The sequence below is a fragment of the Vigna unguiculata genome, chromosome 2, assembly GCF_004118075.2.
Source record: "Vigna unguiculata cultivar IT97K-499-35 chromosome 2, ASM411807v1, whole genome shotgun sequence".
Taxonomy (NCBI): Eukaryota; Viridiplantae; Streptophyta; class Magnoliopsida; order Fabales; family Fabaceae; genus Vigna; species Vigna unguiculata.
Genome location: NC_040280.1, coordinates 14,378,760 through 14,394,435, shown reverse-complemented (window position 1 = coordinate 14,394,435; position 15,676 = coordinate 14,378,760). Strand labels below are relative to the sequence as shown.

The following is a 15,676-nucleotide window of genomic DNA, read 5'->3' as shown; positions in this document are numbered from 1 at the left end:
AGATTGGAATCTGTACAGAGATTTATGTTTGTGTTAAACCAAGTGCAAATTATATATATGGAGTGTGAGACTCGCATGCAAACTGAGTCTAGAATTATGGGTTCGTTTTGTTTGTTAAGATGTTCATAAAAAGTATAAGACAATATATTTCAATTCATGCAAAAATGGTGGAGGTGGGACCCATGTTTCTTTTAAGCATTGAATGATAATTTGGAATCATGCGTGCGTGAGATCTTTTTAGTGTTTTAAAGTTTAATTATTTTCTATTCATATTTCTATTAGTATTTCTTATTAACACATGTGATAGAATGGTGTAGGAGGGCCAAAGTTTTGCTACTAATTAACCATTATTATTTGTTTGTAGGTCATAATTGATTTTTATACTTCTATCGGGTTACTAATTCTATTGTTTCAAGAGGCACCCCTCAATTTAATTTGGGTTCTATTTATTTACTTCATGCATTCCCCATGTAATAACCCCACATCCCTGGTATTTAATTTTATTTTACCTCATGTACCGCATTTTCACTAAGCACACACCCTACTCCTTTAATTTCCTTTTTTTAGGCAAGGATGCGTTTACTTTATGCATTACGCATTTCTCACTTATGGACTCCATTTTCTATTTTCCAATTTTACCATTTTCTAATTAAATCTCACATTTCAATCATATAATTTCTAAAAAATATTTTAAATTGAAATAAAAATTAAAATAATTTTCAAAAATGGTAAAAATAAGAATAAATAAAAATTTAAAATTATTTTCTTTATTTCTTTTCTTTTAGGATCTAATCGACCGCTCACGTCACACGACACTTCTTTTTAAAATACAAAAATTATAAAAATAGTTTTGGTGTCCAATCGACCGCTCGCGTCGCATGACACTCCTTTTCAAAATATAAAATCATAAAATAGTTTTGGTGTCTACTCGACCGCTCCCATCGCACGACCCTCTTTTCCAAAATATAAAAATCATATAATAGTTTTGGTGTCTAATCAACCGCTCGCGTCGTACGACACTCCTTTTCAAAATATAAAAATCATAGAATAGTTTTGGTGTCTAATCGACCGCTCGCTTCGCACGACACTCTTTTTCAAAATATAAAAATCATATAGATGTTTTGGTGTCTAATCGACCGCTTGTGTCGCACGACATTCCTTTTCAAAAATATAAAATATAAAAAGTGATTTTGGTGTCAACCCGGCTGCACGGGTCGCATGACACTCATTTTTTAAAATGTCAAGAGACAACTTTAAAAATTAAAATTAAATTTTTTGTCAAGAAGTATATGATCCCTGATTTTCTATTGTTAATGGAAATATGTAGGAGCAAGGTTAGACCTTGTCGGGTGCACTTTCAAGATGTCATTTCCAAATAGTTTTATAAAGAACTATGTAATTCTGATTTCTCATTTTTAATGAGAATACGTAGAGGCAAGGTTACTCATTGTCGGGTCTTTTTCACTAAAAAATAATTTTGTTTAATTAAAGGTATCTTCTTTTGATGAGTATTATAGGGTGTTAATACCTTCCCTACGCGTAACCGACTCTCGAACCCTAAATTTGGTTTTTACAGATTTTATTTTATTTTTATGGTCTTCCATAGTTTTCTAAAATAAACTATGGTGGCGACTTCAATTCTTTTTTTTTAATTAATTTATTTTTAAGTTTGTCATCCTGTTGTAATTTAGGTTGTGACACTTTCTTTTACGTATTTATTTCTTAATTATTTTTTCTAAATTATCTTTAGTTAACGACTTTATTTTTGTGATTTCATCATGTCTTGTATAAGTCCTTGAGATTATGTGATTAGGAATCTTTTCCGACCAATCACATTGGAGTGGTTTAATAGATAATAACCAAATGCATTCCAATTTAATAGATGAAGACTTGGAAGTTTCCTAGACTTCATTTTCTCCAATGTTTACATAAACATATAAACTCAACAATGAGAAAGACTAGTGCACTTAAAGTTAAGCTTAGGAATTAGACGGCACTTTATTCCTCTTTATTAACCAAATTGTGGACTCACTCTCTTTCAATAAACTACATCGACGATGAAAGCTTTCTGTCAAAAACACGATTGAGAATAGCAGCCAAACGAACTCCTGCTTGAGCTAACCGCAAATTGACTATTGGTGAACGTGAAAGAAAGTAATCATCTGCAGAGTATATTTTCAGAGAATATCAGAAAATGTAAAAGATAAATTAATTCTCTTTTCTCTTTTTGTATCATCAGAGTTCTGAAAGCTTACCCTTTAGCACTGAACCTTCTGTGGCATCTTTATATGCCCATTTACAAGCATCTATGGTACTTTCAGATGCATATCTACAAAAATTTAACCATGTTAATTGCTACTTATGCATCCAATAAAAATAATGAGTGTTTGAAAAGAATGGTGTGCATTATTCGAAGAATAATATTTTCATTTGAAACAATTTATTTTGGATATATATGATATTTTAATAAATGATAATATATAGTGGGACATACAGAGCTGCGCATGGAAGGTCATTGTCAGCGCAGTGTTCCCATTCTTCTACTTCATCGGCCCATACTTTCTGTTGATTAAGAAAAAGACAAACAAAAAGTTGAGAGAACATCAAAAAGTAAATACTTAATTTTCTGGTAAATTAATAATTATTCAAAGTAGTTAGGAGTTTTTTTCCATCTGCATCTAAGTCCTTGTTTTTGTTTTTGATATTCTTCACATAAATATGTATAGTCGTAGCAATGTATCACTATATATTGCAACTACATTTTTTGTGGCTTTTTTATATGGGTAATGTAAAACAAGATTTAAATTCATGTGAATATATTCTTAAATAATTAATGGTTTTGGATTTAAATTATTGTGAAATATTAAAAATGTAGTTCATAATTTCCTTTCATAAAACTCTTTATTGGTTAGTGGAAATAAAGAAATAATGAAACCTAAATCAACCACATAAACAATATTATACCAATAATATGTATAATAAATAATAATCCAACAATACTCACAAATAAAATCTATATCTATAATTTCAAAATATATCAAAAAGACTTATAAGCAAAATTGATAAATTATTTAATATATATATATATATATATATATATATATATATATTATTTATCTTTTAAGTTTCAATCCATAGCGTCTCCCACCTCATATAAGAATTATACTCACGTATCAAAGTGAGAAATCTATCATCACAACATTTAACAAATGATGTGAATTTCTTTTAAAACTTTCACTCCATGACAAAAAAAAAACTTCAATAAGCCATTTAAGTACAAAAATTATTTAGGAACCTTTACTCAACGTCTCAATTCTATAAGAATTAAATTGAATATTTAGTCAAAAATCAAGCTTTAGCTAGATTATATACTTTCAATGTTTTACAAAAAATTTTCTATAAGAACTTTTAGAAAAGAAAATTAAATAATTTCTTTTATAGATTAAAATTAACTTATACATAAGTTAAATAAAAATAAAACCTTAAAGGGTTATTTTAGAGAACTTATGCAAATTAATTTACATATAAACTAATTTTAACATTTTGGAAAATGTTCATTTTACTTTTTCCCTATTTTGTTCTCTTTTTCAAGTTTATGCGCCATCAAATTCTTGATTAATCCATTCTTTTTTGTTTATTTTGAAACTAAACAAAAATTATACAATACCGTAATATTCTGTTGAATTGCATCGACGAACTCGTCCATGTCTGAGTCATAAAATCTGTCAACTTCTGTTTGAAGTATGGTATGATCCCAAACCTATGTTCATATAAAGTAATATAAATATAAGATGGTTAATCTGCTGATAAATAATAATAATAATAATAATAATAATAATAATAATAATAATAATAGTAGTAGTAGTAGGTGGTTAATCTCTATCAAATATGATTTGTTTCACCATAAAAAATTACATAATTAGAAATATTTTCTGGAGCATTATTGATTAAGAAATATATGGTAGAATAAATGAACTTACATGGTGGAGGTTTTGCTTCCTTTTGTACCAGTGAACATTAATTTTGTTGCCTCCACTATCGGAGATAAAACCACAATGTAGAGGCTGCACGAATGCAAACAAAGCCATTACGTATAATATTTCTTAGAGCTGGGCAAAATAAACCAAACTGCACTGCACTACCAAAAATTGCACTAAACTAAAAAACTGTTTGCATGAACTGCACTGAACTGAAAAACAATTCAGATGAACTGAACTGAATTGTTATTCTTAAAAATAAACTGGACTGAACTGCACTGCACTGAACTGCACTATAATATAAATTGAACTGAACTATTACAAACTGAACTGTTTTATGAATTGCACTACGTCAGAACTGAACTACACTATTTTTGGACTGAACTGCACTAATTTTTAACTTAACTACACTGTTTTTGAACCGTTTTTGAACCGAATTGCACTGATTTTGAATAAACTTCACTCTTTTTGAACTAAATTGTACTATTTTTGAACCAGATTGCATTGATTTTGAATTGAATTACACTTTTTTTGAACTGAATTACACTATTTTGAATCGAATTGCACTAATTACATATGATTGTACTACACAATAATAATTTAAAGTTTATATAATTTGAAAGTGCTTAGAAAATAATACTTGAAATATGCATCATACTTCAATACACCAATTAACATTTTTATAATTTTTTTATTTATATTAAAGTTTTCCGTAACTTAAAATGTAATTAAAATATTAAAATTAATATAATAAATATAAATATCGGTATTAAATTATTTTTTATATTTTAAAATCTTATGTAATATTACTTTTTACTTTTATAATGTTTATTATGTTGCATAAAATTTTTTAAAAGAATTTATTTTAGAAAATTCTCAAAATTAATATTTTTTTTAACATTTGTATTCATTAATATTTGTGTGAAAAATGTTATAGAAATTTTATGAAGTTCTAAAATTAATATTTTAAGAATTTTTTAAAATAAATTCTCTTTAAAAAAGTTGATGCCACATAATAAATATTTTAAAACTAAAAAATAATATTACATAAAATTTTAAAATAAAAAATACGTTAGTACCAATATTTATATTTATTATACTAATTTCAATATTTAAGTTACAAAAAACTTTAATATAAATAAAAAATTATAAAAATGTTAGCTGTCACAAAATTTAATTTTTAAAAATAACTTCTGTAAAATCATAACATAAAAATAACATTACATAGTAAAATTCATTGAAAATAAAATAAGATATTGAATTAATTTATATTTTTTTTTAATAAATTAATTATAAATATTTTATATTTTTCTCAAAGAAAGAGGAAAGAAAAAAATTAAGACAAAATAAAATAAATATTTTAATATGAAAGAGAAAGAATAGAATGTAAGACATAAAACACATAAGTCCAATTCTTATCCTAATACCAATATTTTATTTGAGGTATTTTGCTATTTCAATCTATTATAGTTCAATAGTTAACTTAGTTAACTTATCATAAGTTTAGTTTCTTAAAACTGAACTATTTTATAGTACAGTTCAATTATTATTATGAATAGTTTAGTATACTTTAGTTTAATATAATACAATTAACTATAGTTTAGTATAGTTTAATAAATTATGCCCAGCTGTTTCTTTTGTATTTTGGGCTTAATACCTTAATATGTATAACAATTATTTAATGTGTTTCTTCAATTTTTTTATTCAATGTAGTGTCAGTATTTATTAAAAAAAATTAATGTGACTTTTTCTTTAGATTAAGGTAAAGTCGTCGTTAAAAGACGACTTGAAAAAGTGATATAAAGTATTTATTGCCTTGTAGAAATATAAATGTATCATTCTATCATCCTCACTTTCTAACAATATTAACAGTGATGTAATATAATGAATCATATCCGATCCTTTTAATAAATATTGAGACCATATTAAATAAACAAATTAAGAAAAAATATTGAACAATTATATAAAATGAAAAGAAAATTCAGACTTTTTCTAAATACACATTACACACACAGAAGAGAATTTAGGTATTGTGTATTTGCATATATAAATATATACCTGGTGGATATCTCCCACAAAATGTGAAAGGAAGAAAAGAGATTGTGTGAGGTTATCTGATATATTGATATGTTACCATATGAAAGAAAAATGTGTCAGTGAACAGAGAAATCATGTGGAGCTATGAGTATGAATGAGATTATTATTAGTTTGAAAGTAGGGTATACATTTGGATTTTGTTTCACTGCCATATTCGAGAAGTTGCGTTGTGAAATTGTTAATCGCAGCCACAACACATCGCCCCTTAATTCCCTTTTTGTAATCAATGCAATCCCCTGAATATGAACAAGAAGTTAGTACTGATACAACACCATGACACAATTATGACATAAATTTTGTAAGACTTTCATATTATATTAACAAAATGAGTTTAATTCTATCTCTTCCTCCCAAGTTTGGTTTTATCTAAAATAACATGAGATTTGTAATCAGAATAGTATATATCTTTCAAATAAATATCATAGGTTAATAAAAAGCTAAATATGTTTGTCGTCCTCAAATTGTTATAAAAGATCCAATTTCATCACTAAACTAAATTATAAAATATTTAATTACTGAAAAGTTAGATAAAAGATTCTTCGTAACAAAATGACATGTGGATGTAACAAAAGGAGTTGTACAATAAACTATAATATAATTTACACATAACTATTTATTGAAAAAATATTTTACACAATTTTCACAAAATACGAGGATGAAATATTTTGTAATTTAGTTTACAAGCAAAACACAATTTTCTTTTTATAATTTGGAAAATAAAATTATATTTAATTCATAATAAAATATACTTTAGTTTGGTTATGTGGAATAAGGGAAGAAGAATAATTAAGTTTTTACAGATTATATAAAATTTCTGTGCATTGGAATTTATGGGTCTCGTTATCAGGGAAAGAAAACACAAACGCACACTGGAGTTATTTCTAGCTTTTCGCGGTTAATTATCTTAGTTTATTTCCATACGTATAACGTGTGGAATAAGTGAGACACATATGTATGAATTGTGTATGAATTGTGAAACAAGAGTCACTCTTTAGAGAGTAATGTTAAAAAAAAAAATCAACAATATGTTTGATATAGGGAAGAAACGAGTATAAATTGATTAAAAAAATAATAGAATATATTTAATAATTTTTAGAATAAAGGAAAGGAAAGGAGAGAAAAAAAAGAATGAAAAGATACGTCTTTACCGTGTGTTTCATTATTAATATTTTTTTAAATTATAATTATTATGATTATTTAATTGTGATATTTATCATTATAGTTTTAAATATTCATTTGAAAATTCCATATTTTTTAAAACTATTATACTTAATTCTTCTTTCCCAAATATTTTAATTAGTTTTCATTTCTCTTTCACCACCAATGATATGTTTGGAAATCGGAGGAAATTAGATATACTTATTTACTCTTTGTTACGTTATTATTTTTCTTTATTATAGATTGTGCGAAATAATGTTGTGATAACTCGCTTTCAACATGATTAATTTCGATCCGAAAATAATATACACAAAAAATTAAACCTAAACCATTTAATTTTCCACTTGTGTCATTGTTGTCATTAAATCTTATTAACTTTTCATTCATATATAAATGAAATAGTTGTCAATTTATATTTATGTTGTAGCATCAACTAATAATTGAAGTTATAGATATCATATAAAAGTATTTTAAACTAAATATAAAATAACATAAAATATTTTATAATACCTTCACGTGACAAAAATTTATAAGGGCGTGCAGCACTGTAGGGTCACATGCACTGACACATCTTGGATCAATATACTCGTCGTGACGTGACTTGTAGAATTATGACTCTAAACGTGCGCTTGATTCGAACTTTTTAGGTTAAATATATTTTTTTCTCTTTCAATTAAATTATAAAATTAATTTTTCTTTGAAACTTAATATTAATTTAGTCATTCATCTTTAAAAATATATAAATTTAGTTTTTTTATTAAATTTTATTAAGTTTATCTAATGTTTCAAGCACATTTCATAATAACATTTGAATTGTTTACCCTGTTTGACACACTTTCGTTTTAAAATATCAAATAAAATTAACAAAATTTGATAAAAATAACTAAACCCACATATTTCTAAAGATGAAAAACTAAATTGATATAGTTTCGAAGAAGAACTAATTCCAAAATTCGCTTAAATTTGAGGGACCAAAAACATATTTAACCCTCTTTTTTCTCAACAATAGCCATATATTAAAATCTCAAATAAAAGAAATTTAAAATATGTGGATAGATCCTACTTAGGATAATAAATTTAAAATATAAACTTTACTAAATATTTTCATCGAAATAGATTAACATAATATAAAATTTAAACCTTAGACTGTAAAAAAATACACTTTATTTTTAAAATATATTTTTCTATTAAAAATTGAATAAATGTTATTAAAATATAAATATTATGCGACTTATATTTTAACAATTTTTTTATTTAATTTTGCATTAAGATAGAAGTTCCAAAAATATTTTAAGAAGATATGGTTGAAGAAATATGACCTAGCAAGTGTGAGATAGATGAAAACTTGATGAGATAGTGTTTCCTCTTTTTCAAAATTTGGCACATGTCGAATAGTTGTTGCAGAAGCTTTACGAAATGTGTCTGCTGAATTATTGCTTTGTGTCGGGTAGTATTTTGAGGTTTTCAATCATACTACCACACTTTTGGAATCTTTAAATAATATTCCCATTTTTTTTATTCAGGGCTTAATATTAAATTGCTACAAGAAACATTTTATATTTAATATCGAGTTGTTTAAGAGGTTTAGTTTGAGTTGAAGATGGAACAAAAAGTATATATATATATATATATATATATATATATATATATATATATATATATATATATATATATATATATATATATATATATATATATATATATATTAAAGATTTGATTCACCTAAATTGAAAAAGAAAAATTTATTGAAAAAAGTAAATAATAATGAAATATATTTTTCAATTCTCAAACTATTTTTTAAAAATTATGTTTTGTTTTAAATTAAATTAAATTTATACTTTATATCTTAATAAATGATATGTGAAAGTTTATATTATATTTAGTTAAGTTTGAAACCAAAAATATATTTAAGTGTAATAACGATAATTGATTGCAAATTTAATTATGTTTAAAAGTGTGATAAAATTAAATATATATTTAATAAAATCCAGAATTTATAATGATGTTAATTTTCAAATTATCATTATAAATTATTTAATGCACGTTTAAAATATTAAGAAAATGTGGTCAACATCATTATATATCCACAATTGTGAAGAATAAACAGGCACCAGTGTAGTGAAATTATTGGGTATTTTTAAAATGAAAAGTATAACACAGGTGTTGAAATCGAAATTTATATTTCTAACTATTTTTTATTATAGGTTTCCATTCACTCAAAGAACAACAATTAGAGTATATACTTTGATTATTCTATAATCGATGTCTATACTTTATTAACAATTTAGAAAATGTAACAATTAATTTTTAAAAATCGAAACATATTAGACCAAATTAGATATTCTTTTTACACTATGAATATTAATAAAAAAAATATAGATAACCCATTATGAATTTAGAGATAAATACACAATCTTATAGATTTTTACAACTAGTTCATACTCATTATTTTAATTTTTTTTTATTATTATAAAAGATTTTCTTAAAACATTATCATTAAAAACAAGTTTTATAGATATAAAGATATAAATGTAAAATAACCGTGTCTCTTCAGCATGGGTACGTATACTATTCATTATTATAACGGCCTATTCTTAACTATAGTAGGATTTGTTTATCTAAATTTTCGTCAAGATTATTCGGTTAAACTTATATTCACTAGGATCATGCAATAATAAAAGGGTTAAATATGATTTTGCTCTTTTAATTTTCGGTGAATTTTAGAATTAGTCTATTTCAAAACTTTGGACCAATTTATTCTTCCATATTTCGAAATACCTGTATTTAGTCCTTTTAATCAAATTTTGTTAGGTTTATTTGATGTTTCATACGCATTTCAAGATTGTATTTAAGTTGTTTATAATGTTTGATACATTTTTGTTTTGATGTTAAGTCAAATACTATTATAAAATGCGTTTGACATGCCAAATAAACTTTAAAAAATTTGATTAAAATGACTAAATCCACGTATTTTGAAAGATGAATGACTAAATTGCTCCAAAGTTTCAAAATAAACTAATTCTAAAGTTTACTGAAAGTTAAGGGACCAAAAACATATTTACCTAATAAGAAATATGACTCAAACAATCGTATCTCTCGAATTAAAATTTTGAAATAATAAACTTATAAAGAAATTTCATTATATATTACTAAAATTTTATTTTTACTAAAATATAAACTTGAACTTTATTCTCCACATTTGACCTCAAATATCATTCTTAAAAATATATGTAGAATCAGTTATATAGTTATATATATTTATTTATTTTATTCATTTTACTTTTTAATTAAGAAAATCCTACTTCAACTGTACAAATTCTACATGCATTATGTGGTGAAAACAAACAAAAGTTAAAATGAATGTGAAGAAAGTGAGTAGCGTGAGTGAGTGAAAGAGGAATGAGAAAGTGTGGAACTTACTGCTGTTTTTGTAACTGCAAACGGCATCAGGAGTATTTGCATAGTGCAAAGCAGAGGACCAGGGAAAGATGTGATGAACATGATCTGCCCACGAACACCTCTTCGATAAATCGTTTTCTGCAGATTTTGGCAGCAGATTTTTCACAGCCTCTGCAGCACTTTTGCTCAGACGAGCCTGTTAATAACAAATTCGTCACACTCTGCTCTTCTACGTTCAACAACCACACACCACAACACATCAACAACCGCACGTGTAATTTAGCCTTAAATATTCAAATTTAACGGGTTAGAGTCCGGTTCAAATTTAACAGGTTCTACATCTATCAAAGATAAGGTTTAAATGGATTTATTTTTAAGATTGATTTAGATTTAAAATATACTTTTCAAATATGGAGATCAGAATTAATCTTAACAAAATTTATTATTTGTTTTATTTTACTTTGACGTGAGATAATGTGTCAGAAAGTTTATATTTAATAAAGATAAGGTCAATTTACTCTAGTATAAATGAATATGAACTTTTATTTTACAAAATTTAGTGAAACTCAGTTAGAATTTTCGGACAACTAGTTTCACAGAAGGAAAGAGAGGATGGTAGTTAGGAATGAAGCATGTGACCTGGGCGATCTTGCAAACAATGACATGCCCATCGTCTCCCCAGCCATGCGTATTTGGAAGCAAAAGCGTGAGTGAAAGTATTGCCACAAACTGAATTGAAAAATGACTCATGCTGCTCTCCACAACGAAGCATGCCTATAGTGGGCCTGTTAAATAGAGAGCTGCCACTCCCCGAAGAGAGATATTTTTGGTGTAGTGAAAACGACCACAAAACTACGACCATGTAAATATTGAAAATTATTAATACTAGATAATGTAATGCTGTTGCTAAATGAGTAGTCACCAAAGTCTTACCTTGGATAATCTAAAAAAAGAAAAGTAAGATATTATTAAAAGAAAAAGAGTGGATAAAAACATTATGATCACAACTCAATAAATTTTATAGGTATATAATATAACACCCCATTTAATTTAAAAGGGCGAAACTAAAGGAAGCGTCACATAAAGATAACATAATAGTGCAGTCCAGGAGTTTAAAACTTAACTCCTTACCATCCAAGGCACACCACGAAGTCCCAAAAGAAAACTAGTTAAAGAGTTTGACAAAAAGTATATGAATCCAAGAACGAACAGGTACATAGGCCGTAGCCCTAAAGAAAAGCCCATAAAGAAATTTAAAGTCCAGCCTATGCAGACTATGCAGCGAAATCATTCCTCCTTTGTTGACCCTGAGTAACTCTTTTATCTGCTCCCATCAATAGATTGATGATCATCGCAAGGATAGAAGGACAACATACAAAACAACCAACAAGCAAAAGGGTAAGCTAGAGCCAACAAGAATTTCATTAATACAACCAGATATATTTTCACAATTCCATGTATACATATCAACCGAGCATGTTATGACCTTTCAATCAATACACTAAGACTCGACTCGACTCATCCGGATTACATATAACCTGGTCGGATTCAGCGGATGCTTGCACTTGTGGTGGATACCACTGCTCACCCCCGAGTTATGTGTCACAAGTGTTACAATGAATCAATTCCCTCACGCACAAGGTTAGTCCTTAAATGAGTTTCAGGCCTCATGCTACTCTCACCACAGGAGTCAGTCTGCTCTAAGTGAGACTAACTGACTCCTTAGAGTGTCAGGATGCGATCCTTACCTTGAATCCTTACCAAGTTATATAGATGGGGCACCACCATGGACACCCACTAACAGAGGCCATGGAATTATGTCCCGACCACTAAAGCATGACCCTGAAGTCCCACCTAGAGACTTCAAGGAATTACGTACTAACCACATGTCAAACATATACAAACAGCCAAGTAACAGATACATATATCATGCATGGAACCTCACACCAACATTCGTATCCAACTCTCATTTATCATATGTTGAATCAATACCAACTCATTATTCCCAACCATGGTAAAGTGTTCCTCCTCATACCAAAACCATGCCACTGGATTACCAACCATCATGTCTATTGTTGCTCATGTCAAATTCGTGACCACATATATATTCAACCTCTCAAGTATAACTCATATAAAGCTTATGTCAAACTCACAATTCACAAATATAACCATCTCCCAATCATGCATAATCATTCCCGTGAATCCATCATATAATAACTCATACAAGCACAAGCTAAACATCCAAGCATAGAGGGAAACCAACTCAGGACGAATTCTCGCCCAGCTCTTCGCTCAGGCTGGAGAGTCTCGCTCAAGCGAGAAGGACTCTCGCTCAGGCGAGCTCCCTCCGCCTAGGCGAGAGCTCGACACACACACAACAACGGCCTCTGCGCATTCTCGCTTAGGCGAGACTCCCCTCGCTTGAGCGAGACACTCGCTCGCTCAAAATTGAGCTGGTTGCTTGAGCGACCCCTCGCGTAAAAAGTCTGGGTGAGCCTCTGCTCATCTCGCTGGGCAAGATTATCAGATCTCGCCACTGTTTTCCTGCGACAGCCATTTATACCAAGCCAAAAATACACACTAAAGCATTCCACGCATCCAGAACATCATATCAACCATAAAATCGCAATACAACAACAAGAACAGCAAAAGAGACGAATACAAGATTAGGTTCTAGCTTCCCTTACCTGGAATGAGCTAGAGCAAGACCTCGATGGTAGACACGGACGCAACAGATTAAGGAGTACGCTTAGGAGCTGGAAAACCATGAAACATAATGCAAGATAAGCTCGTTATAGAGGCTTAGTTGGGTAAAACACGAAAATATACTAAGGAATGGATGACACGAGATGTAGGATGACTTACGTGGAGTAGGAAAGAGCTCGAGCAAACTTGAAAGCGGTGAGGAGACAAACCCTAGCAGAGAGTAAGACAACAGCCGCTCTAAGGGTGTGAGGATTCTGTTTTACGAAAATGAGAACAAGATTAGGGTTAGGGACAGATTAAGTCTGATCCTTCCTCTTTGAACCAGTCCTTAGGTCCATAAGATTGGGACAACCCTTAAAATAAAAGGAGCAAAATAAATGAGCCTTACATATAACAAATTTTGTTACTTATGCGTTGCCAGAGGAATTTTTTTTTTTCTAAATTGGACGAGATAATTTTATTCGTGTAAGTTGAATAATAAAATATTTTTTATTGACTATTTGTGAAAGGAAAACTAAAAGCGTTGAATTATATTTAATTTTATGTGTGTTTTTATTTATATTTTTAGTTAAGGACATGCTTCTGCTAGGGATTGTTTCTTATCGTGTTAATATAATAATGCATTTCAATTAAATTTACAGTTTCACTTTAAAATTATGCAGCACCCTTTCACTACAAGAAATCATTGTATTAGAGTCCCACATAAACCCATCAAAAAGGTGAAAACCGACTCTAATGCGTCCCTTGAGCGTCAGCTTTCGACCCACTCCCTGTACATGGAAGCTTTCCAATTTTTGCGTGCATAAGGGACTCAAAAAAGCGACGGTCCAACCCACTCAAAATGCGACTCTTTAATTTCCTTACTCCTTTATAGTAGTAGCGTGGGCCTAACCCTCGCTTATTTTAATTTGTTTAAAGTAAAATTATAGGTTGCATCGGGAAGGTCAACTGCTATGTCACAACAGGTTGCTTCTTTACAATAAGCATCTAAGAGGCAGGGCAATAGTCCAGGCTTGTTGCAGTTCATCTAAATAATACAACGAAACATGTCAATAATAAGAAAGGAAGGGCGTAAACAGTCCAAGTACAAAATATAACCAATATCCAATTTCAAAAGCTTCTAAGAGAGTGAAAATTGCTTACAATTTGTAGCAGTTGAAACATCTTCTTTGTGTAAAGTTCTGGAAAATTTATTGGTGTTAACCATTTTATCATAATAAACATCAGTCAAGCTATTTTGAAAGCAATATAAAACTAAGAAGCATATTTAATGGAACAAAACATAATTTACTATGGAAGGAGCACAATACATTACTACTTTTCATGTTATATATATATATATATATATATATATATATATATATATATATATATATATATGTGTGTGTAGGGGTAAGGAAAGTCTAACCAAAACATGTTTTCAATTTTTCGAGGTTTAAAATATAATGCATTTTGTTCTCGCCAAACCAATTATAAGGTGCCATTGCTTTCATCAATTACGACAATCACAACAAAATAATATTGCATAGTGTTACATACATAAAACCAATAATACTTTGAACAAATTAATTGATCCACACGTACATGTTTTACCAATTTCTCGATCCAGAAAGACTTAAACACAATCAACACAACCCAGAAAACTCGAGCCTGATTCAAAAAACCTCAAAGCATATTGTAGGCTTTCTCAAACAGGTACCATTTCAAACTTATCAACACAAATCAAAGAGGGATTCTCAGAGATTGCTTACTTTATTCATGTTCAAGGGGGCACGATTCATTTGTTCGGCTAGGAAAAATGAAATCTGCGAAACCTTGAGCTTGACCACACTCGACTCCTCGCCTCTTCAGAACGAGAAACTTGAACCCGATTCGGAGGACCTTCAACCCATATTATAGGGTTTTTCACATAGTTACCATTTTGAACTTACAAACGCAATCACAAAGGGTTGTTCAGAGATTCTTACAAAATTTGTGATATTTTAAATTCGAAGCTCAAGAGTAGTACCGTGCATGGAGGATTGATGGCAGCTCCAACCACGGTTCCTTTGTTCGGCGGGGGAAAGTGAAATTTAAGAAATGGAAAAATTGTTTTACTTTACCTGGTAATAAATGAATCTCTCACTTCATTTTTTATTGAGAAAAGTGGTTTACCAAGCGTCACACACGTTACTATTTTTGAATTAAAAGTAAATGCTTTTTTTTTTAATTTGTCAAGTGTAGTGTACCAAAGGCCCACACTGTATTTTTTTTACTATTTCCAAGATATAATGATTTACAGTGTCAGTCTAGCAAACGTTTAAGTTTTAATTTTTGAAATAAAAATTTGTTTTTGGCCC

The 15,676-nt window shown here is 28.8% G+C and overlaps 1 protein-coding gene and 2 long non-coding RNA genes across 4 annotated transcripts; all 3 read right to left on the bottom strand.

Moving 5' to 3' along the window:
- Positions 1-1,844: 1,844 nt before the first annotated feature.
- On the bottom strand, positions 1,845-11,409 carry LOC114173247 (endonuclease 2-like). Its single transcript, XM_028057515.1, has 9 exons — positions 11,271-11,409; positions 10,653-10,827; positions 6,203-6,310; positions 6,036-6,091; positions 3,981-4,064; positions 3,668-3,760; positions 2,495-2,562; positions 2,256-2,329; positions 1,845-2,162 (listed from the first exon to the last, which is right to left on the bottom strand). The coding sequence occupies exons 1-9, from the start codon at positions 11,379-11,381 to the stop codon at positions 2,047-2,049; spliced, it is 885 nt and encodes a 294-aa protein (XP_027913316.1). The 5' UTR covers positions 11,382-11,409; the 3' UTR covers positions 1,845-2,046.
- A 285-nt stretch (positions 11,410-11,694) lies between these two features.
- On the bottom strand, positions 11,695-13,585 carry LOC114168256. Its single transcript, XR_003600648.1, has 3 exons — positions 13,497-13,585; positions 13,319-13,387; positions 11,695-11,955 (listed from the first exon to the last, which is right to left on the bottom strand). It is a non-coding gene; the product is annotated as an uncharacterized LOC114168256 (long non-coding RNA).
- Positions 13,586-13,946: 361 nt separating this feature from the next.
- Positions 13,947-15,425, bottom strand: LOC114166566. 2 transcript variants are annotated; one of them, XR_003599959.1, is made up of 4 exons: positions 15,346-15,398; positions 15,089-15,218; positions 14,481-14,518; positions 13,947-14,364 (listed from the first exon to the last, which is right to left on the bottom strand). It is a non-coding gene; the product is annotated as an uncharacterized LOC114166566 (long non-coding RNA). The 2 variants fall into 2 exon arrangements; XR_003599957.1 differs by having other exon boundaries at positions 15,089-15,425.
- Positions 15,426-15,676: the final 251 nt, after the last annotated feature.